The sequence below is a fragment of the Pungitius pungitius genome, chromosome 1 (assembly GCF_949316345.1).
Source record: "Pungitius pungitius chromosome 1, fPunPun2.1, whole genome shotgun sequence".
NCBI classification, from domain to species: Eukaryota; Metazoa; Chordata; class Actinopteri; order Perciformes; family Gasterosteidae; genus Pungitius; species Pungitius pungitius.
In genome coordinates, this window is record NC_084900.1 from 25,907,720 (window position 1) to 25,930,000 (window position 22,281).

The 22,281-nt window shown below is 42.0% G+C and overlaps 1 protein-coding gene across 5 annotated transcripts in view; it reads left to right on the forward strand.

Moving 5' to 3' along the window:
* The window catches only part of prkar2aa (protein kinase, cAMP-dependent, regulatory, type II, alpha A), a 34,114-nt gene that overhangs the window by 9,992 nt on the left and 1,841 nt on the right, over positions 1–22,281 (forward strand). For all 5 annotated transcript variants that reach the window (XM_037478537.2, XM_037478535.2, XM_062563686.1 and 2 more), the window contains 8 exons: positions 14,536–14,571; positions 16,907–17,043; positions 17,699–17,805; positions 19,897–20,038; positions 20,575–20,676; positions 20,951–21,025; positions 21,143–21,208; positions 21,693–21,831. In XM_037478537.2, the coding sequence (XP_037334434.1) occupies positions 14,536–14,571; positions 16,907–17,043; positions 17,699–17,805; positions 19,897–20,038; positions 20,575–20,676; positions 20,951–21,025; positions 21,143–21,208; positions 21,693–21,831 (804 nt within the window). The remainder of the gene's footprint in view (positions 1–14,535; positions 14,572–16,906; positions 17,044–17,698; positions 17,806–19,896; positions 20,039–20,574; positions 20,677–20,950; positions 21,026–21,142; positions 21,209–21,692; positions 21,832–22,281) is intronic.

A 22,281-nucleotide genomic window follows, 5' to 3' on the forward strand; every position in this document is an offset into this window, starting at 1 on the left:
TTGGAGACCAGCTCAGCCCTGTTTATGTTACACCCCAGTGGTTTGATGAGAGCATTTTGCACTCTACCTGTCGGGAGGCAGCTAATGTTGTTCTGCAGTTTGGTGTTTTACCTCCGAAACAGGACTTCTGGAGTACAGACATTTCTTTGCTTGTGGGTTAATGCCATTTAGTTTCCAGCCTGTGCATTTAAAAAAAAAAGTTTAACCTGGTAACCAAAATGATGGAGCATACGAAAACATTTTGCTTTGATTGTTGTGTCGAGACTTTACACTTCAGATGATGCCTGAGTAGATGTAATTAATAATGTCTCTCAGCTTTCCTTTACCACACGCAGGGATCACCACATTCCAGGCACTGGGGTTATACTGCCACATGTACGTCCTCTAGGGTCTCATCTCTTTCACTGTGTCATGACCCAAAACAAATTACATACTCATCTGCTGCTGGTTCTTCTAATGGCAAGAGAGTCAACATCTTTAAATGAAAGACGCTCCTGTGGTTGGAGACTTCTAATTATTTGTCTGAGTCGGCAAATACCTGTAATATGCGTTACCTCCAGCAGCTAGGATCACAAAGTCAGTGCTGGAGACGTTCAGAGAACAAGATTCCTTTTCTCCACATTCTGTGATGTTGCAGCCTACTGAGACTGGCGTCGTTCCTCAAGCTCTGCTAGTTCATAATCATACAGGCTGTTACTGATAACACAGTGGACTTTGTAAACAACTCAAGGGAACACCACCAAGGGTGGATGCTATATACAGTAATGTGTTACAGATTTAAGATATTTTCAGTTCATAGCTTCATATTCATAATTATGTTCTACTGCATATTCTTTCACTTTACTGCAAGTTCATGTTACACTGCGCACAGCTTTGATGCAAGCAATAAAGAGTTCTGACCAGTGTCTGCTTTTTCTCACAAATCTGTCGCTAACAGGAATGTCTTTTGGGGAGAGGTGGGAGGAGGCGCAGGGGCACCGTGAGGGAAAGAAACTTTGTACTGTTTCCCCCCCCCCCCCCGAGACTTGGGAAATCCACTCATAAACAATTGGTCCATTGGTTCCTCCCATAATTTTCCTCGTTCACACAAATCATAATGACGCATGTTCAGGATATATATAATTTTTCACCAGCAGTTTTATTTTCACGTTATTCACATTGCATTTAAACAATACACAACATCTCAAGTTCACATTGCTGCGGAATTTTGTCATAAGCATATTTGATCAGAATAAGAAAACGTTGTGTATTCCTCGGATAGTTTCATAAAGGGACAGTAAGACCTCCAGTGGTTTAAAATAACTGACCTTACTGCGTTTACTCAGAGCGGCATGTCCTGTAGGAGCGTAAAATGGCCAGCTCAGGAATTAACGGGGTAAGTATCCGCTAGCGAACTAGGCTGACATTGAAAGCTGTTTAGTCTTTCTTGGATCTTGTCTTCATGTCCAGTAATCAAACAGAATCCTCCTTGAGCTATTTGTTAAATAATCCCTTTTGCTTCTTTCACTGCTACTGGTCGTAATCTATATAACGTGATGCATATTGTAGTAACGCCATGGGGGATTTCCACAGATACTACATAAGCACGTTATCATTATGCTTAACGGAACAACCTATGGCTGTTTATTGCTCTGAGTCAACGTGAAGTTGCTAGCTTGACAGCTGTATATACTGATAGCCATGTCAGTTGTTTCTTTGATAATGATAATTTTGGGTAAAGGGACTACTGACACCTGATAAGAGTTTGACTACACTGGATAGTCATGGGGGTTGTTGATAGCGGTCCCATACTAATTTTAAGATTAAAAACACTTTTAAGCTGCTTTGCTGTCCTACTTTAATATAAAAAAGGACTGTTTTCAGGAATTGCAAGCGGTGCAGATTCCACTGAGAATCAAAACCCCAATTAACATTCCAATGCTGCTTTCCGCTTCTTTCAGCTCACTGTAATCTTACCCACCAAAACAAAGCTGCCACATCGAAGACCAAGGGTAGCAACATGCAACCCCTCTGCTTGTGACTTGTTGAATCAAATGCGGCGCTTGCCTTCAATTTTCCAGTGCAACGTTTTTCATTCAATCATGCCGGGACGCATTTACTCCCCTACTCTTCAAGAGTGTATTTTTCTAGCAGTGGGATCTGAGCGGTCGGACCAAACGCCGAAGGCTATGGACTGCATTTAGCAAATAGTTACAGGTGTACTTTCTACACCCCCCAATACACTTTCACCCTTACCAGAGAGAAAGATGTTTTTTTAGATTTACTACTCCAGTAACTTTTAACTGAAACTTAAAAAGTTAAAGGGTTTGAACTTGAGCTTCTCCCCTGAATGTTCATACATCTCCTTAGTTTGGCTTTTGTGTGTTTGCCCTCTGCTTAAGAATTAAGTTGCTGCTGAAGAAAACCAATAATTCTGATTTTGCTGCTTCAACAAGTGTTTTACACCCCCTGCTTTTGACCAAGGAATGTACAGTATAAGCACAAGTCTAACCATGGTTGCAGTGCGTGATGCACATCTAAGAATCTTGGGCCAAACAGGCTTAAAGGGTTAAGTTGAGCAAGCTGGTTGATGCTGGGAAAGGGTTAACACCAGTGCTGCTACAAGCCGGACAGGCCTACTGCCTTTTAAGGACTTGAGTATTCTGAAGAGTGCTACAGAAGGGGAGAGGAAAGAGGGCGAGATACTAGGAAAGGGAGAGATTCAGATAGGAGGCTGGAGAGGAGAGAGAGAGGGGGGGGGGAGCGAGGGTGACATTTTGTGGGAGGGAAAAGAACATAGTTAGATAATGGGAAAGGTAAAGATCGAGAAGGGAATGGCATGGTGGGAAGCAGAGCAGAGCGTGAGAATATTTGTTGATGCTTGATGACAGAGGAGGATGTAAGCTGAGAGAAATGACAAGGGGAGCGGCTTTCCTGCCAAGGATGAAGACACAGATTGAGACAGGCTTCATCCAGAGAACATAAAGATGTAAATGGTTAGGTGAATGAGTACGTTTCTGTCAGAAAGACGAGGTATAATTTAAGTCATGTAATGGACCCTATTTGGTTGATATTTTCTCACCTCATATCTCCCTTTTTGTTTTCTACTTCTGTGTAATAAATTCATCATTCAAACAATTTGTCCCAATCATAAATCAGAGCTGAAACTGTAGATCGGCCCAGAGAGCTTGCCTATTTGACTCGTATGTCTTTTCTCCTGTTTATGCTCCATATATATCATGCTTCGCTTCTGCTTACAGGCTCGGTCACATATGTGTGTCACCGCAAAATACTGAGAGATCGCCTCCTGTTCATTTCATTGATAGCACAGGAGAGGGAGTGTAAGGTATAAAGTAATTACCTATAGCTGTGTCTCCGGCTGTAAAATGGAACAATTACAAACCAGATGTTCTTGTCTATGTGTTTGTTATTTTGTCCTTTTTCCTGTTGGCTATAATTATGAAAGACTGCCTGTTCGTCAGAGACGCTGATCTTCACTAGTGAAGGCGTAAACGCAGTTTCTCTTGGGTGCAAGTATTGTATTTGTGAAATATCTGCAGTGTCAAAAAGCCTCACCGCCATGCCGTCCACTAAATTCTGCCCTAAGACGCACGGATCATTGATTCACAGAGGTTTCTTGCGTCGTGTAGTCCAACACAACTCTAACCCAGTCAGTAATGCATCAGTCATTACTCCCTGCTTTTCACGGGAATTCTTATTTTTGTCTCGGTTCTCCGGAAACATTGTTTATTTAAATCTTTCAAATATCAGATCCGCCCTGATTAAGGATTTATGGGAGTCTGGTTCTTTTGCATTCCTCTAAAAAAAAAAAACACCTTCTGTATTGGCTTATGAGACTTTTGTTAAAGTGGGCTAAGAACAGCTGATGCAAAGCTGGCCACAATATACAACATTTAATATGAAGTAGTCAACCGACTGCCACAGTCCTTCCAGCTCAACTGTAACCTTGCTCTCAGCAGTCATTTGCAGGTGCCTTAATGCTCCGTGCTTGTTTTACAATTCAAAATGGTAGTAAAAAATGTCACAAGCTCACCCTGACCAATATTCGACCGCCACCCACATTACTGTGTGATGGTTTCGATCGACTCCAACGATTGATGAATGTCGTTTACTTTTTCCCAGCTGACTCGTATGGAAAAATAGCAACGGTCAAATAACAGCCAATACTGATGACCCACATCAACTTCCTGTGATTATAATAATTACAACGCAAATCCTGATCAGTGTTGTCTGTAATACAGTTTCAATATCCAGGATCTGGAGTGAGTGTGCAATCCCTTTGGTAAGGCTCCAATTTACAGGAGGCAGTAATTGACATGCTGTTTGACACTTATTATTCGACTGGTATGACGCACAACAGCCAGCAGAAGTGCTACGTCAGCAGAGCTGATAGCTGCATTGCCTTGCATATAATACCCAGAGTGACAAAGAAGTTCTCCAGGTTTCTTATCCTCTGTCAGCAGCAGGTGAATTAAATGTTTTTATGTTGAGCCACAAGCACTGCAATCTCCAACAGCAGCTTTTAGCCATGCTCTTTAGGTGGTTTCTGCTAGATTAATTCACCTGTGGTGGGCTGACAAACCTAAATTGTAATTCCAAAAGATGTATTATTCAGTGCAATATGTTCCTATCAGTAAAATAATGTAATAGCTGTTAGAATACAGATTTTGTCTATTGCCCACATTGTCCACATTTTGTCTATTGCCCACGAAGTCTGTTTTGAACAGACGTGTACATACATTGTGTGTGTTTTGGTGTCGCTTTTTATTTCACGTTTCTACAAAGGCTACAAGTTGGCGACCCAGATGTTTAATTGTGTACAAATGTTTAAGCCTAATGTAGTGCGGACATTATGTGATTACATGGGCGGGATGTTAAAGTGAAAGCTGTGGAGCCTGCTTACGTCGGCACTTTAGCATGCATTGACATATAGAGCCACACTGCATATATCCTGTGTAGAGGAGGCCACACAGGCCCCCCGTTTAGGTTTCTTCCTTTCTGCTTGGGGAGAGATGAAACAAGGCAGAAACATTTTTTTGGTCGGCGGGAGAAATGAAGGATGTATTGATGACAGATCCTGATGATAAACAAATGGATCAAAATAGGGTGAAGCTCAGGTATTGGTCCGTTTGCTGGCAATGAATAAGATGGTTCTCTCTAGCTTCCATACAGCATCAAAGAACAATTGAATATGTAAAGCTCAGCTGGAAACATCCATGTCTGAAAAGTGAAGAAAATACAGTTTTTAGAATGACAAAATATGACAATGCAGGGATTACTTTAAGGCGTGGCTACCCTGTGATTGACAGGTTTCTACCACACTGTTGTCCAATCTGGGATTCTCTACGTTTCAGTCAAAAGTAAAAGGTTGAGTTCTAAACTGAACTTTTTACAGCGTTTATGAAGTTAAAAAGTAACTGCACTCTGGACTTGTTTTTCAAGCTATAAAATAAATGATATGACTGATGAATCAATGCTTGTGTTAATATGGACATTTCTTATGAACATTTCATTGGTGAAAAGGGCTCTAAGCCTGCCAGCTTATTATGCATCAAAAGAACTATTAATGACCAGATTTGTTTGCTGGTTGTTGGGGACTGATCTGCGTCATGAAATGAAACATGGTAATGCCCTCTAATTGGATAGACCTACTTTTCTATTCCAACAGCGTCTTATTGTTTTGTAGTTTTTCCGTGACCGCTCTGTTATATTACATTCACCGCAGAAGCGGATCTGCCCAGCCAGGACAGGGTTTGTGTTGGCTGGGACAACATGGTGTCATTCTCCTCATTTTAGGCCTGAAATACAGTTCATTCATCAAATTCATTGCCCCATTCAATTTGCTATTAACCAATAGCTGTCCAGGCTTTCGCTATAAGGAGGTGGACGTTGTTGGATCTCGGCGCTTGCCCCCTTTTTTTCCCCCATCTCTCCCCTTATTCTGGAACGCGTGCAGGCAGAAGACGTGGCGTCTGAAGCTGCTCGCTCTGTAGGAGATGCGACATGTGAGGGAAGCGCCCTGCTCCTTGTACGACCCTGCTTTATCACTCTGGCGGAGGAGGTGGTGCAGACAGGAGGAGGACAGAGTGGGAATGTACAACTGGAGAAACAGATGGCGAGGACAGTTGCTGAGGAAGAGAGATGCTGGGGAAATAGGGAGAGAAAGGGGCATTGATGGGGGAAAAAACGAGGACCTTCGATTAGTTATTTAGTTTTAAAATGTTGCAAATAACGAGCCGAAATAAAGAAAATGTTGTATCGGAAAATTAAACGCTTCCCAGCAGCAGGCCAAAACCTAGTACGAGTATGAATTCACTTTATTTATATTAATTCATTTTTTACAGTGGTTAAAAAAAAGATGTCCTTTTTGAAGAATTTTCTAAAGGGTGACATTTTTCTAGACAATTTTCACGGGTATAAAATTAGAAATGGCTGTATACCTTTTGACGATTGTGCTTAATGACCATGCACAAACCTTTTGCATTTCTCTGTAGATATACACTCACCTAAAGGATTATTAGGAACACCGTTTCAATTTCTCATTAATGCAATTATCTAATCAACCAATCACATGGCAGTTGCTTCAATGCATTTAGGGGTGTGGTCCTGGTCAAGAGTCAAGACAATCTCCTGAACTCCAAACTGTCAGAATGGGAAAGAAAGGTGATTTAAGCAATTTTGACCGTGTCATGGTTGTTGGTGCCAGACGGGTCGGATATTTTCTTGGCACACTTTGGACCCCGAGTGCCAATTGGGCATCGTTTAAATGCCACGGCCTACTTGAGCATTGTTTCTGACCATGTCCATCCCTTTATGGCCACCATGTACCCATCCTCTGATGGCTACTTCCAGCAGGATAATGCACCATGTCACAAAGCTCCAAAAAAAAAGGGGGTCAAACACAGTATTAGTATGGTGTTCCTAATAATCCTTTAGGTGAGTAAGTTGCCACCGCGCCTCAGACTAAGAATAGAGTGAAAATATAATGTTAACATGTCAGTTGTCTTGTGATATTGAAAATGGACATAAATTGGCCGTTTAGGTGACAAATGTCACACTGCCTCCACTCCTCGCAGGCTTGTGTTTTATGACATCTTTGTCTTTGTTCCCCTAAGATCATCCATGCTGGTGTGTAATGAAAGTTAACAATTAAGTAGCCAAACAGCATTTTATGCAACAAGTGAATTGTTGGGCACCATCCAATTATACACGACAACTGCAACAAGTAGACTAACAAATAGCGGGCCTTTCCAGACTTTCATAGAGACCATTTTCCTTTTGAACTCTTCTCTCCCCCCCCTTGAGAGCCACCTGCGGCTTCCGCACTTTAACTTAGGGTTCATTTAATCCTCACTAAACGCGTTTCCTTCACTCTCATCTCCCCCTCTCCCCAACTCCCATCTTACCTGTCTGACCATTATGTAGCCATTTTGCTAAAGCTAAAGTGGCAACATTTAAGATGTTGAAATTTGAAAGCGTCTGAGGGAGAGTGGCCACATCCCGACTTTGATCCCGCCCCCCGCTGCCCTCGAGCTAACTGGCTGATGTATTGACAAGCCCAGCAGACACACTCGCACAGTGAGTGAGAGGCTTGAGGAGAAATCAATGGAAAACAACAAAGGGACGGATGAATTGTTCATTCTTTTTCCTTATAATTCACTTATTCCCGTGGGGGGGATGCTCGATTTCCTTCTCGCTTTCTCTATCAATGATTTTCTCCGTTTGTGTTTACTTGTATGCATTTTGTTTCTTCAGTATGACTAGTTACAGAAGCTCATGCTGCAGTCCTCCCATTACCCTGATCGTTTACATTACATCTCTTTTCTCTCCATCTGTTAATGCTGTTATGGCAATGAGTGGGTGACCAGATAGAAAGGGAACATGAGGGGGGATGATCAGCCACTTGTTAAAAGCTGGGTAGAGGCGAAGGGGCTGGATGGCAGCCGAGGAGGAGGAGGAGGAGGAGGAGGGAGGGAGGGCAAGCGAAGGGGGTAGCGTTGTTATGGCAATGAGATCTTCTTTGTGTTAGGTTTCCAAGGCAACTTTAGGCATACACTTGATACAGCCACCATCACTACCACCATCAACACACACACACACACACATTTGGATTATGTCCCCTGAATCTTATGTGACTGATGGAGACAATCCATTGAAATGCATTGAAATGGCCTCATATTCAGGCCAAAATATTCAGGAAGGAATACTCATCTTTTTCTATGTATGTTTTCAAGTGATTCACTAGTATATAATATTTTAAATGATTGGTCAAAATGGAGTCAAAATAAGAATAGCCCCACAAATACTGTATACTATTTAGTGAACCAAACAATAGATTATTAAGTTAAGTCCTATGACAGCACTACTTTTCACTCACCACACAACGTGCTGTGACTGTAACAAAAGAATGAATGAAATCATAACGGCCCATGTGGAAACCTCAAAGAACCCCAGTGTTGTTGCATGTTTCATTTGACTTATCACACATTGTGTACAATTTTTTCAAGATGTATAAGGGATGAATGTAATTTTATATAATATCAGTGATGTGTGACTAATCAATTTTCTGCTTTAGAGCCTTCATTAATCACACTAAACAGTATGCTGCTTTCCCTCGAGCCTCCATTTTCTTTGAGAGACGGCGAGCAACGAGGGGTAAAAGAGGGAGGGGGGAGAGGGAGGGAATGACATGCAACAAATGTCCCCTTGCAGTTCACGGTCGGTACCTTAACCCTGCGGCAGGCACAGGCCCTGATTTCCCGCCCCTGTCCTGAATTACCAAGCCTCTCTAACTCTGAATTAACTACACTGTTTGCTTTATAGCACATCCATCGACACGTATGGCTTTGCCAGTCACCTTTCCTCCCTACCAAGAATGCAACTAACAGGAGGAGAAGCAGAAACATGAATGAAAAAATGTCACAAAGATCGCTGTTCATGTGAAAGAATGTTTGCAGTGAATTTTCAGCCATGACAGATGGAGAGGTTTAAGTTTGAATGGGAGTCCTGGAGAAGAATAAGCTCCAGGGAACAGATAGCTGATGACTAATGATCAGATGCTTCACTGTTAAGTCTGTTTGTCTATGAATTTTTATTACATTTCCTTTCGAGATTGTTTTTTTTATTTCAGTTTGCCTTAAAACATCTGGCCGGGGACAGCAGATGTAAATTAGTCTCGCTGGCTCATTTACAGTACACCTGTTGATTAGTGTGCATTGTCCCTGGAAAATAAATAAATAAAATTGTCACATGATATCACATGATATTCTTGTTCAAGTACTAAACATTTAGAGTGGTTGAAACTATCCTTGCTTTTCCCTTTACTATATGGTCAGTGCATACTCTCGTACAGCTGTGATTTGGTGGCAGAGGTTTTAGCTGAGTCTTATTTACCATGCCACGAAAACGTGTAAATATATTGTCATTTAACACACAATAGTTTGGTGTTTAATATTTACCCCCCTCACAGCTTGGCTGGCATGAGTACAGAGTGCTAGATGACACATGCGAGAAAAGCTGAACAAAAATAGCTGATTTGATTTCTATCTGGGAAGTGCCTCGGTTAGAGCTGCAAGATGATGGCCAAAATGATTGTCATGATTATTTAGTTCAATATTTCGATGATGATTAGTAATCCCAATTTTGAATTTATTTTTGGGACAGATGGTTTTATTTTAAATTCAACGCACTGCTTTTGTCCTCCAGCTGATGGACAAATCTTTGAAATAAGACTGGTCCTTCCTTATTTACAGATCTCCTAGAAGCAAAACATTAATTTTGCCTCAACTATCGGCCCAAATGAAATCACCTTTTAATTCCATGTGTTGCTACATTCCAGGCAAATAATACAAGTAAAACCAAACATCCAACATTGCCACCATGGTAGCTGCCTGTTAGTTTAGGAAGCACTTGACTCGCCGATGATGAGGATTTAAGCATCTACAACACATGTGTCAAACTCATGGGCCATATCCGGCCCGTGAAACGAATTATCTTTGGCCCGCATGATTAAATGTATTTACTATTAGAGCAGGCCCGCCGGTATATCGCACGCATTACCATAATACTACAAATCCCACAATGCACTCTCCGTGTGTCGTCGCGCATTCGCGGGCCCGCGAAAGCGCGCCTCAGTCTGTATTACATACCCCTTGTGTCAACTTTTGTTGTGTACCTTATCGTCCCTTTCACCGTAAAAACAATTTTTTATAAAATGAAAATAGGACGCGTAGCCGCTTAACCGGAAGTATTTTCACAGTAAGAATTGACGCAACCGTCTAATGACAGCGGTTACCAGGGTAACAAGAGGAGAAAAGTTCATTAACGGATATAAATAAATAATCCTGGTCTGACGTGATGTGTTAGCAGCAGTAGGTGACTACACTCGCTGCTCTTGGCTCTGATATTTATTGTCCACGTTTTGAGCAGAGCAGAGACAGTTTAAGGAGATCGCAGAGTAAACGGTCCGCCACTGGAGTGCATACGTCCCGACGTCAGCCAACCGTCGGTTGGACTGACAGATCGTCAGTGGCCCGTGTTCGGTCAAAGTCGGCAGTATCTGGCCCGAACCTGAAATGAGTTTGACACCCCTGATCTACATAGCAATTGTCCACCCATGATTGCTGTTTATATTTAATCGCATCAGTTCTCATGTTAAGACTGTTCACTGGAAATGAAAGTAGATGTTGCTGTAATTTTGGCAGAAGTCACTGCTTTACTATTGCTGTTCATTCATATTGCCGTTACATCCTTGCATAAGTAATCGATAGTAAAATGCAGTCAACCAAGACCAATAAGTTCCTGATAGTGTCAAATATTCTTGCTCAAGTGGTTTTGGCTCCACCTCACTGCACCAGCAGAGAACATGAGTATTTTATTTACTGATATTTTGATGTTGACTTGTATCTTGGCCATGTACTGATTCATATTTAAAAGTGGTTGTCCTCTTCAGCAATCCATAACAGCCCTCTTGAAAGGCCCGATCTATGTCTTGAGGTTGAGGAGAAGTAAGAAACCAAAAGATGAGATGCAGGCAGGGAAAGTAGTCATGAAACTTTGGGAGAAATACGGGGGAGGAAAGTCTGTTCCTTTGAGCCGGCTGAGGGGGCGAACTATACAATAAATGACAAAGGGGCGGTGCGTGTGAGACCCCGAGAATGATGTTTAACTCATTGGCATGTGGTATTAGTACAAATATATACCAAGGTTTGACACAATTGAAACGTTCATGGAAAGAAGCTGTGATCTTATGTATGCATAAGAATTACACTGATGAAGTCAACAGTGTGTTGCAGTCATAATAGGCAGAGGCTTTTCTGGCTGTATGCTGCTCGGATGTGGTTAAAGTTAAAACCTTGTCTCAAAGAATTGACTGCGTTGCTCCTCATTTCCCTCTGCTTTGGGCTGTGTCTAGTAGATTTCTCTGCCAGTCTTGTTGGCAGACAACCAAACATGGTTCAGAGGCCGCAATCGATGCTTAAAAATCAATTGAGTTGTTAAAATCAGAGGTCTACAACTTCTGCACTGACACTTGGCTTACAGACACACATTTGCATAATGCTGATGAATGGGCTGTTTTCAAAGAAGATATCTAACCAGAGAGCAAAGCCTTTGTGAATGGAGACAGTTGAGCCAACTGCAGGAGACACGTGTAATCAGTGCACTTGTTGGTGTACTAGCAAGCTAAATATGTTCTGTACTTGGAATCTATTATGTATTTTTAAATTAATGTGTTTTCTTTTTCAGAATATGGTTTTAATTTTCTACAAGATAGAACCACTCATTCAGGGAAAATGAAGTCTTGGCCCTGGCATTGATCAGTTACTGGTCAGGATATACTGTGGTCTTCTGGTAATCTGCCACGTTTAGCTGCTGCTCGATATGTTTCGGGTGGGCAGTTAAGATACTGTAGATGTGTCAACAAGGCTAATAACTGGTCAAGCAGAATGAGAGCGCACTAAAGCAGATGCCAAACCTGTTTATGTATGTGACTGACGACACATACTTACAGAAGAGTTGAAATACTGAAATCACTATTGATTATTTTATTTTTAAAGTAAGTCTCTTTAAAAAAAAAAAGTTAAATAATTCCCTTATAGATGACTCAAATTTTTTAGCTGTGTTGAGTGATACAAAGTGTGGTTTCCACGGAGAGTCTAGTGTAAAACTCCCCAGGTGTCCAGGGGGAAAGTGGCGTCGATGTGTGAGTTTCCCAAGGCTCCCGTTTTCACAGTCTACATCTAATGGGCTCTGACAGGATGGTAATAAGACCGCAATGGACAACGTGTGTTTGTGTGTTCGCCCTCCCAACGTATTGGGAGTAGGAGTGGGTAGAGAAGTATGGCCATGCTCACTAGTAGCAGTGTTACAAAGCAGGTGTTTAGGACCCTGACCTCACTGTTTGTACATTAATCCTGTTTCACACACTCACAAGGTTGATATACTTTTATAGATGCACCAGAGCGCTGCCCAAGGCCAAAATGCATCCACACAGTAAGCAGACAGACACACACTGGACAGACTTCCATGTGTGCCGTTTTTCTCCCCCATGCACACCCTTCCCTCTCTTGACTTGCCACTTTACTATCCCTGATGTATATTCATATGCAGCAGTGTCCTTCCAGGTGGCCTTTACTCAGAATACTTAGTAGTGTCAAGTGCACAGCACCGAGATCGTGACCAGAAATTAAACTTGATTACGACTCCTTTTAATAAGATATTTCCAGGAAGCCTCCTCTGCCTTGCATTGGATGTTTTTTGAAAGGTTGTTTATTCTATTTGAATTAAGATGAAACTTATATGTTTTTTACATACCTATCCACCTCAGTATTTTACATAGGGTTGCAAATTTCCGGCAACGTGGCAAGTGGGGAAACTTTGGAAACCATGGGAATATACTGGAATTAAAAGGTTAATTTAACTGTATTCACTTTATCAGAGGTGTGTCTTCAATCGCACTGCTGTAGTGTGAATGTGGTAGAAGAATGCACTGCACATGAGATGGCGCAATACTTTCATTTGACTTACTGGGTTGTGGCGTTTTGCGTAACCTTTAATACTTAAACATAGTGTAGTTTAGGCTGTTAATCACATCAATATTCTGACATGGCATAGATTTGACATATTTACATTGCATGTCATTTAGCAGATGCTTTCATCCAAAGTGACTTACAATAAGTGCATTTCAACCATGGGGATATTAACATCTACCCTTACTCTCATAACATGATGATGCATTTAGGCCATGTGCTATTTGTCCCTGGGTAATGTGTCTCATGTGGTTGTCACATCAGTGCATGATGTCCTCTGGCTCAATGTAGGAGGCCCATGGCGTTTCTAATGGTCAACTTAAACAATAGAAATCTGAGTGCTAACGTGAATAAACATTCATTGATCACACAATGTGTGTGTTTAGAAGCTAAAGCTAAACACCCTGATTGACTGCAGTACTTTGTCAGGACGACATTTTCATTATAGGATCTGACCCAGAGGCCCAGCCTGAAAGCAGGAGGAGTAAATGTATTCGTAACGAGGGGGCAGAGATCAGGGTCCACTACTCAACAGCGGCGTGCTTAAGGCAACACTTACGCTAGGGCAGGTTCCTGCTGTTGGGAGTCTTTGAATGTGGAACTATGCAGAGACATCAGATGCGGCAGCTTGGTGGCGCAGGAATGTTAACACAGCAGCATCTGTGCGTCCCAACGTGTGCACTGCACCAGCTTGAGGCTGGCTTCACTGGCACCACAAGTCCAAACATCACCAATGTCCATTTGTAATAAATAAACAGACACCAGGATTGGATAACCTTGGCATAAAAAAAACATTTTTTAGCACCTCAATATTTGGGGAAAGAAATGTGTTGCTGGTTCAGACAGACTAATTGATTATTTATATTGGTAGCTGTTAGGAGATGGTGTGATGGAGCCGGAGTGTAACTGAGTATATACCAACGCAGCTGCCATTACTCATTCAACCTGTGTTGCTACTTGCACATTATTTATCATTTTCATCAGTTTCCTTTCTATTCACATAGCTGTGAGGGCCCCTAGTTGTTTGTAAATCTGCTCTCATATTTGTCTGGCTCCAGGCCATCATTGTTATTATTACTGCTGAGTTTCACAGTGTTTTATTATTATTATTAGTTTTTCATTTTGCAGTCAAAAAAACTGTTAGAGGTAAAGTGTGTTGTCATGGATTTCTTTTTACCCCTCATCTTTTCCCTCAGTTTTCTCACCTAGCGATTACGCTCTTGGTTTTGTTCTTCATCTGCCTGCATCTTGCGTGTCTCCTACTTTATCTCTTGTTGCATTTACCTTTCTCTCTGCTATGTAGTCTGTTACTTTGACTAGCTTTCTGTAAGTTGGCTCCTTTTTTTCCTTTCATAGAAAAGTCTTTTGATGCTAGTTATTGTTATTGTTTTGCTGACTGTTCAGTGTACACAATGGTAACGTGGATTTCAAAGTAATCATATGAAATGTCATGATGTAAAAACAGGGATGATGATGTTAATTTCCTTCCCTCTCTCCCTCTCCATAGCTCCACCACCCAGCAGATTCAGCAGGAGAGTGTCAGGTAAGGAATGTGTGCATGCTCACCAGCGTGTGTGTTTACGTGCACACGTTTGACGTCATGTCCCCTAGCTGTAATCCACACCAGGGACAACACTGCATACATCACTGCCAAAGAGGCTCAGTGTCTGCGTTATTGTGCGTGTCATGCATGTTGAGGCCCAGTGGTAGACGTACTGATTTGAGTGTCTCAGGCGTTGTTTTTTGATAATGAGCGTGTACGTCTTGGATTTAGAACACAGTGATTTGCGTTCCTCTTTCCTCTCTTGGCGTCTATGGCCCTGTGCGTACGGGGCTTTTGTTTTCCCACGATGCGTGCTAGCCGTCCAGTGTTTACACATGAGTAATTGAATGTCGTCACAGAGCACTGCACTTTGATTAGGCTCCGGGTGCGTCCGCTGATGTTAATCTTCTGTCCCTCTGTCACTGTCCACCCTGCCGTTGATACCGCTGTGTCATAAAGGTGTGCTGTGGAAGAAGTGGTGTTAATATGTGCAAGTTGTCAACTTGTGTTCAGTTTCATAGGCGTAACATACAGTTGAATAGAGGTCCATATTTTTACAAATTGCTTCTTTGCGTCTTTGCTGGTAGAAATCTTGTGTTGCAGTACTACACCTTCTTTCTAGTGGTAAGATAATGATCCTTTTTGAGCCCAAAGAAAAAATTGTGCTAATATAACAAAGACTGTGTATAATTGTTATCATGTTTCGAAGATATGTTAAAGACAAAGGTCTCTTTTCAGTTTTGCTAGTGGGACAAAGTAGTGGTTTATCGAACAGTGAATCCATCATATTAAAGGCAGAGTGAACTCTCTACCCAACCAGCATGTGTAGGTCTTCCAAAGTGCCGTTTTGTTTACTTGTTACACCATTTTGGACAAAAGAAATTCTAAGAATGTATTGAGCTAAACTTCAATGTGGCTTTATAGTGTCTCTAATCTGTTTTACAGTCCTCTGCAGAAAAGGACAGCATCGTTGTCGGGAGTCCGTGTTTTTTCTTACATAAGAAACACGAGACCACAGCTACAGTTTATTTGCTTTGGCCTGAATACAAAGTGGGAACGATGACTTGAGTATTTGTATTTGATTTGATCACGTCGTTCTGTTGCGTGTGAACTTGTAAACAATGCAATGCTTACATACCCACTGCCAGGGATAGATGGAAGTTTTTGTCAGCTCGGGGGAACCAAAACACATCTGATTCCTGCATCTTAAGCTAAGCTTGATGGACCTGCCTGCACCCTGTGCCTTATCTTGATTGTTGACATACATGAAGAACACACTACGCCAATTGTTTATGCTAATGTCTCTGTCCTTGCACTCGTAACTAGCCTGGTGTATTGGGGTCGTATCTAGTCTGCGTTCAGATAATGTTTGAATGCTAAATTAACTGCATGGCGTTCTGGTTGGCGGCGCACGGGGGCTCACCTTTTTAACAGCTCTTCGTGTGCTTCATTATATTTACCTGCCTGATCTAGCAGAACCAAAGGCATTAACATGCCGCGACTCCAGAGGCCACATGGCTCCAAACGCCACGGGGTTAATGCTGCGTGATGAGGCATTTCACTCGTGCGTGCGCACACACACTTCCAGGTGTTTTGTATCTAAATGTCACGTGAGAAGTGTGGTGCTACACAATCGGGTAAAGCTGGGATACAAAGTGACAGCTTGGAGTGACCTTGTCAGTGTTTGTCAGACAGTGTGTCTCTGTGCGTGTCATGCCCTCACTTGTGTGTCCCGAAGTAATGATGTCCTGCGTGTCCACAAATGTGATTTGAATCTCCATCTCATCTCCATGCTTTCAGTATGCATTTCAGTAACTATGATGGACATCTGCATTTTATTTGCAGACGTTCTATTTAGATCAGTATGGATACTCGACTGCGGGCTGGTAGATGTTTATTCTTACTGATTTATTCTAAGTCATTACTGATTGTCCTCCTGTAGGTAGCCGTGTCACCCCAGTATTCTATTATTCAAAATTATATTTGTTGATAAGGTATTTCTTATTAAAAATATATATAACCCATGCATAACTTTTGGGGAAATGCTTCTTAGTGATTAGTGATAAATAAAATATAAATATCTAATTTAGTACCTTAGGTACCTTACTAAAGGGAAGGTACCTTGGACCGAAGAACAGTCACAGTGAACTACTTGTACCACAAGTATAATGGTGGTGTATTTTTTGTTTTTTAATCTGTGTTGTCATTTCTTTGTAGTATTTCCTTAGATTCTCACTTAATGGTTACTGTGTCCTCATGGTTTGTAAACGTGTCCCTAATAAAACGGGACATGTTATTGCAATGTGTGAAGTGGGTTTACTGGTTTTCCCTCCAGTGTGTGCGGAGGCGTTCAACCCAGATGAGGACGATGAGGACACGGAGCCCAGGGTGGTTCACCCGAAAACAGATGAACAGCGCTGCAGACTGCAAGAGGCCTGCCGAGACATTCTACTGTTTAAGACACTAGATCAGGTAGAGTGTGTGTGCACGCACACAGACACACACACACACACACAGAAAGAGACGTGCACACACGCAAACGCATCGCTAGCTTACAGCTTCAGTCCTTTATGACAGCGTCTGCCTTTAATAGGTTTCTCCACTCATTTATTCAGGTTTTCCCTCTTCTTGGGTCAGGTGAAGTGATCAATTTATACAGAAACAATTTTCCATTAAGGGAACCGTAGGAAAAGGGGACAAAGAAGTTCCTGAACTTAAATCCACAGAAGCCCACGTTACTATGTTCTTAATATGTTCTTGTTTTTTCTGTTGGTGGAACGAAACCACTGGGCTTGAACCCTACTGTATTTGGACAGTTGTGTTTTGCTGGCTTAAATTAATTAGATATTTTAAAAAACATTTGTTTCCATTGTGAAATCTACTATGATAAATTCATGACATCACAATGCGCTTAAACCCTAGTGACCACAATATTCTGCTGACATTGCATATCCTGGTAAAGCATCATATTAAAAAGCTCTCTTTTCTCTTGAGTACTTTCCTTCGTGGGACAACTAACTTTACCGCTCACACTAGCTAGATGCCACTTAGAGCTGCTTGTTGATACATATTTCCACTGTTGCTTCTTTGTTATTTGTGCTTGACGTCCTTCTCTGGCCACATACAGGAGCAGTTCTCGGAGGTGCTGGATGCCATGTTTGAGTTACGGGTTCAGCCTCTTGAGCACGTCATCGACCAGGGTGACGATGGAGACAACTTCTATGTCATAGAGAGGTAGGAGGCCGACACTAGTGTGGGGTCATCAAAGCTCGGTCAATTAGATCATTCAAGCGCCGCCCATTTGTTTTTGCAACCTTGGATAACAGACTGGAGAGGCACTGCTGCCTGTGCACATTTTGTGTATTTGATACGCATGTATTTATTGCACTGAACAAGGAGAGAAAATATATACCTGAAGCGGCTGCCTCAAAAAAATCATGCAGTTGAATCTGACGGTGTTGACAATTAAACGGTCAAATGTTTCTAAAATAAATATTAATTTCACTTCTATGCAATAAATGATAGCCTGTACCTCTCAGAGATTTACACCGGTGAACCCATTACGCTGTTCTTTAAAGTCGAGCTTGAGTCAAAGCTGCACGATTTATGACCACGATGGTGCCCCCGTGGATCCAGTACTCATGAAGGCTGTGTGTCATTTCCCTGCCATGTTTCTAATGTAAACTGTCGCTGTGTACTCAGGCTTGATACGACAGGTTTGGTAGCCCGGGCTGTAATACAATGTTTAGTTAAAGGAAAATTAAAATGAGTCTCATAACAGCCTTAGTTATAAAAATAAATAAAACTATGAATGTTTTATTTATTATATTTAGATATCAGAGCCACCATTTCATAAGCTGCTTGAATGATCCCTTACGCTTCACTGAGAGCACATGAGCTTTTTTGGTCTTCGAAAAGGACCTCCACATAGCAGTTTATAATGTCTGCCACCAATCTGTTGGCTGGTCATTGTTTATCCTCCCCTAACCCCTATTCATTCTTGGCATGGCACGTATCAGTTCAGCGGTCTAGCTCCACTCGCTGTGTGCTATCATTCAATCTGCATACACTCTGTCTAACAGCTTGCTGCCTGTACATGAGCTGTCCGGTGACCTTTAAGAGCAGCACGCCTGCCTGGTCGTATACTATCCAGGGACTTTTCCCAGGCTTGTAAAAAGCGTAGGTGGTGGCTAATGTCACCAGCAGGGTGGGGTGTGAGCATGGACACACACAGAGGATGAGGTAAAGACAGACAAAAAAGAAATGTAGGAAAGAAAACAGGACAGAGTAACTCATTGTTTTTACATCTTGTAATCCAAACTTACTTGTTCGTATCCTTAGCCGTTCTCTTAACGTATCGTACACGGAGCGATCTAACTACACACTGAGCTGTCTGACATTGGCTGACTGAAAATGATACTGCTTGACTCGTTAATGAAGCTTAAAATGGAGACTAAGTACATCTGTAGCCTCCAGTCAGCTAGCTGTCCTGTGCTTCATTGTAAGGATATCCCTTCACATACCTCCATCGTCCTGTTCTGAGGCCTCGAAGACAAAAAAGAACTGGAGATCAGTCACTCAGATTTATTGTGCATAGTTTATGAATGTTTACAGCTGTCAAACCGACTTTGTTTATTTTAATAAAGAGCTAGCAGCACAGGGCTTCAAACAGTGCCTTAGCTGTGCACAGGTAGGCGGCATCACAAGTGGTCAATGTCCCCATCGTCTCTAATTCAGTCCAACTAGGTTAATATTAATACACCTGCGACATGAGGTTTAGCCCCTCTACGCAGCAAATGGGAGTATAAAATTGTTAATCCTGCCGAGCAACAACCCTGCAAATTACCTTCCCCACCCCTACCTACTCCTCAGACGCTCTGCTGGAGTATTTCTATCCATCAGAAACCTACACAACCGTGACGACAAACTCTTTTTGGTGCTGTAACTGTAGATACACAAAAGTGTTCACATGAAAGCTCAATGGCTCTCAGCATGTCCAAATGTATGAAAAGCATCCAGTGTTTTTATAAATATGCACACAATTTAACATCCGAGTCAATCAACAAAACCGCAGTCAACAATCTGCTCACCGTGTCAGAGGCCCAGAGGCCGCACACACACTGTAATTAGATACTTGTTAAACCCAGTAAGTCAATAAACAAAACACAGATTACCTCTGTTGGATGAATTGCAAAAAAAGTTAAATTTGTCCTCATTCTCTTTTGGATTTCTGTCTTTTTTTTTTTTCCCCCGTAATTCCCTGTTTTACAGTTTTTGTTTTTGTCTCTTTCCCTGAATCTCTACCACTGTTCTTTCTGTCTCTAGAGGGGTGTATGACATAATGGTACACGGAACAACGGTGGGTCAGTATAACAACAAGGGCAGCTTCGGAGAGCTGGCCCTAATGTACAACACGCCACGCGCTGCCACCATCGTCGCTACCGAGGAGGGGGCGCTATGGGGACTGGTAGGCAAATGTACACTTTGTAGAATTCCATGCGATTTGGTCAACTGACGGCTTTAAAATACTCTAAGAATGCCCCATTGTGAAACACACATTTGTAAATGTAAACTGGATTTATTTTTGTTCTTGGCATTGCTAAATCATAATCACATTTGCTAACTAGACGTACTACATTACATTTTAATCAGTACCAACTATTTTTTATTTTTCACTACCATTAACAATTGTCCCCCTTTTAGTGAATCTAAAAAGCTCCTTGAATGAATCTTCCTTCTTAAGTTGCCTTTTAAAGATTGCACAGCGGGCATTTCGGGTACAGTTACGAACTACTGCTCATTGAGCTGTGAAGCTCAGACATGTTGAGAATGGAGTCCTGTTATCTGTGAATGGACCCCGGCTGCCCTCTGAGGGTTGATGCTGCTGCAGCGCCCCCTTCTGGCCAAGCACAGGAGGACCACCAGCAGCAGCAGCAGCAGCCAAGCCGTCAGAAAGAATCAATCTGCCTTTTGGGGGGTGTTTACCTGTGTTTTGTTCTCTAGGACCGTGCCACGTTTCGTAGACTCATTGTGAAGAACAATGCAAAGAAGAGGAGGGTGTACGAGGCTTTCATCGAGTCAGTGCCCTTACTCAAATCACTTGAGGTGAGTTTACGGCCTCCAGTTATCCAGTTTATATATATATAAAATATATATATATACACATATCTCTTCTTCTGAAACACTGATGAACAGTTACAGACCCCTTTTTTTTAAACCACCAAGCCTAAACTTTACATAACCTGTAAGTGATGTCTGATGAAGAGGAGCTAAAGTGGCTGTAATCTGCACACATCAATGAAACCATCCTCTCTGCTCTGTTGGTTTCATGATATTTTCCTCCCCCCTGGCTTCCTGTCTTACCTTTTTTTTGATGCAGGCAAACGAGAGGATGAAGATTGTGGATGTTTTAGGATCAAAGCAGTTCCCTGAGGGTGAGCGCATCATCACACAGGTATGACCTAGAAAAAAAGCTGATTTCCATACAGCAATGAAATGTTAAGGTCCTCAACATACAAATACAATACACAACTATTTAAATGTATTTATATTTGTCTTTTTTAATTCTCAGGGAGACAAGGCTGAATGCTTCTATATAGTAGAATCTGGCGAGGTCAAGATCATGATGAAGAGTAAAGTAAGATCCTTCTTACCTTTTTTTGATCTTGATATTATGCAATTAAAACATCATTCTTGCCACTAGGGTGAATTTATTTTACCATGTATCCTTCAGAGACCTGATGGTCAAATGCATGCCCCTCTACTGGTTCTAGTATACATTTACATCAATACAGATGTTATTCATTGGTTAAAAAAATGGAAGAAAAGATTCAGCCACCCTTAGGCTGATATTATTTCTAAATAATATCAATGTTTTATTGGTACAGAACGAAGCACAAATGAGGTTTCCGTTCGGAGCATTTTGACCCCCACTCCCTAGTAGACCCCCCCCCCCCCCCCCCCCCCCCAGTACAGGAGTGTTTCCTGCTTTTGCCTGGCAACAGCTGGAATGAGAATGGCCTGCTCAGTGCATCTCGTTTGGGGGGTCAGAAGGGGGGGGGGGGGGGGGGGAGCTGCTCAGTGGTTCTTAACCCTTTAATGCTCTCCTCTCTTCCCTGCAGACGAAGGCAGACCATGCAGACAATGCGGAAGTGGAGTTAACACGCTGTAGCAGGGGCCATTACTTTGGGGAGCTGGCCTTGGTCACCAACAAGCCTCGGGCCGCTTCAGCCTACGCAGTGGGCAATGTCAAGTGTGTGGGTAAGACTAAACGCACTCCCATACACACTCGTTGAACACATTATTCAGCATCCTTGCTAACGCCGCTCACGAGGGGAATCATAAGGAAGTCAGTTGGGTGTTTAAAGTAGCGTTTTTTCACTAATAGATCTCCATCAACAGGAGATGCCTGCATCTAAAGAACATTTTATGTGATCATAATCAAATTACATTTGGATTAATTAAGCATTATTCAAACTAACAATACCTGATATTTTTTTCTTGTAATTGCAGTAACAAGCACTTTGTCGTGAGATATCAAGTGGCACTTTAGGTTTGGTGAATCCCTGTGGGTTGTTTGGCTCTTCATCCCATCAGTTGTCACCTTGTAGTTTTTTGTAGATTAAAGGGTGTTCAGTGATTGTCCAGCCTCTTTAAAGGGGATGCGCAGCACGAGCCTTTTGAAAATGAACACTGTTTTAAACGCTTTAA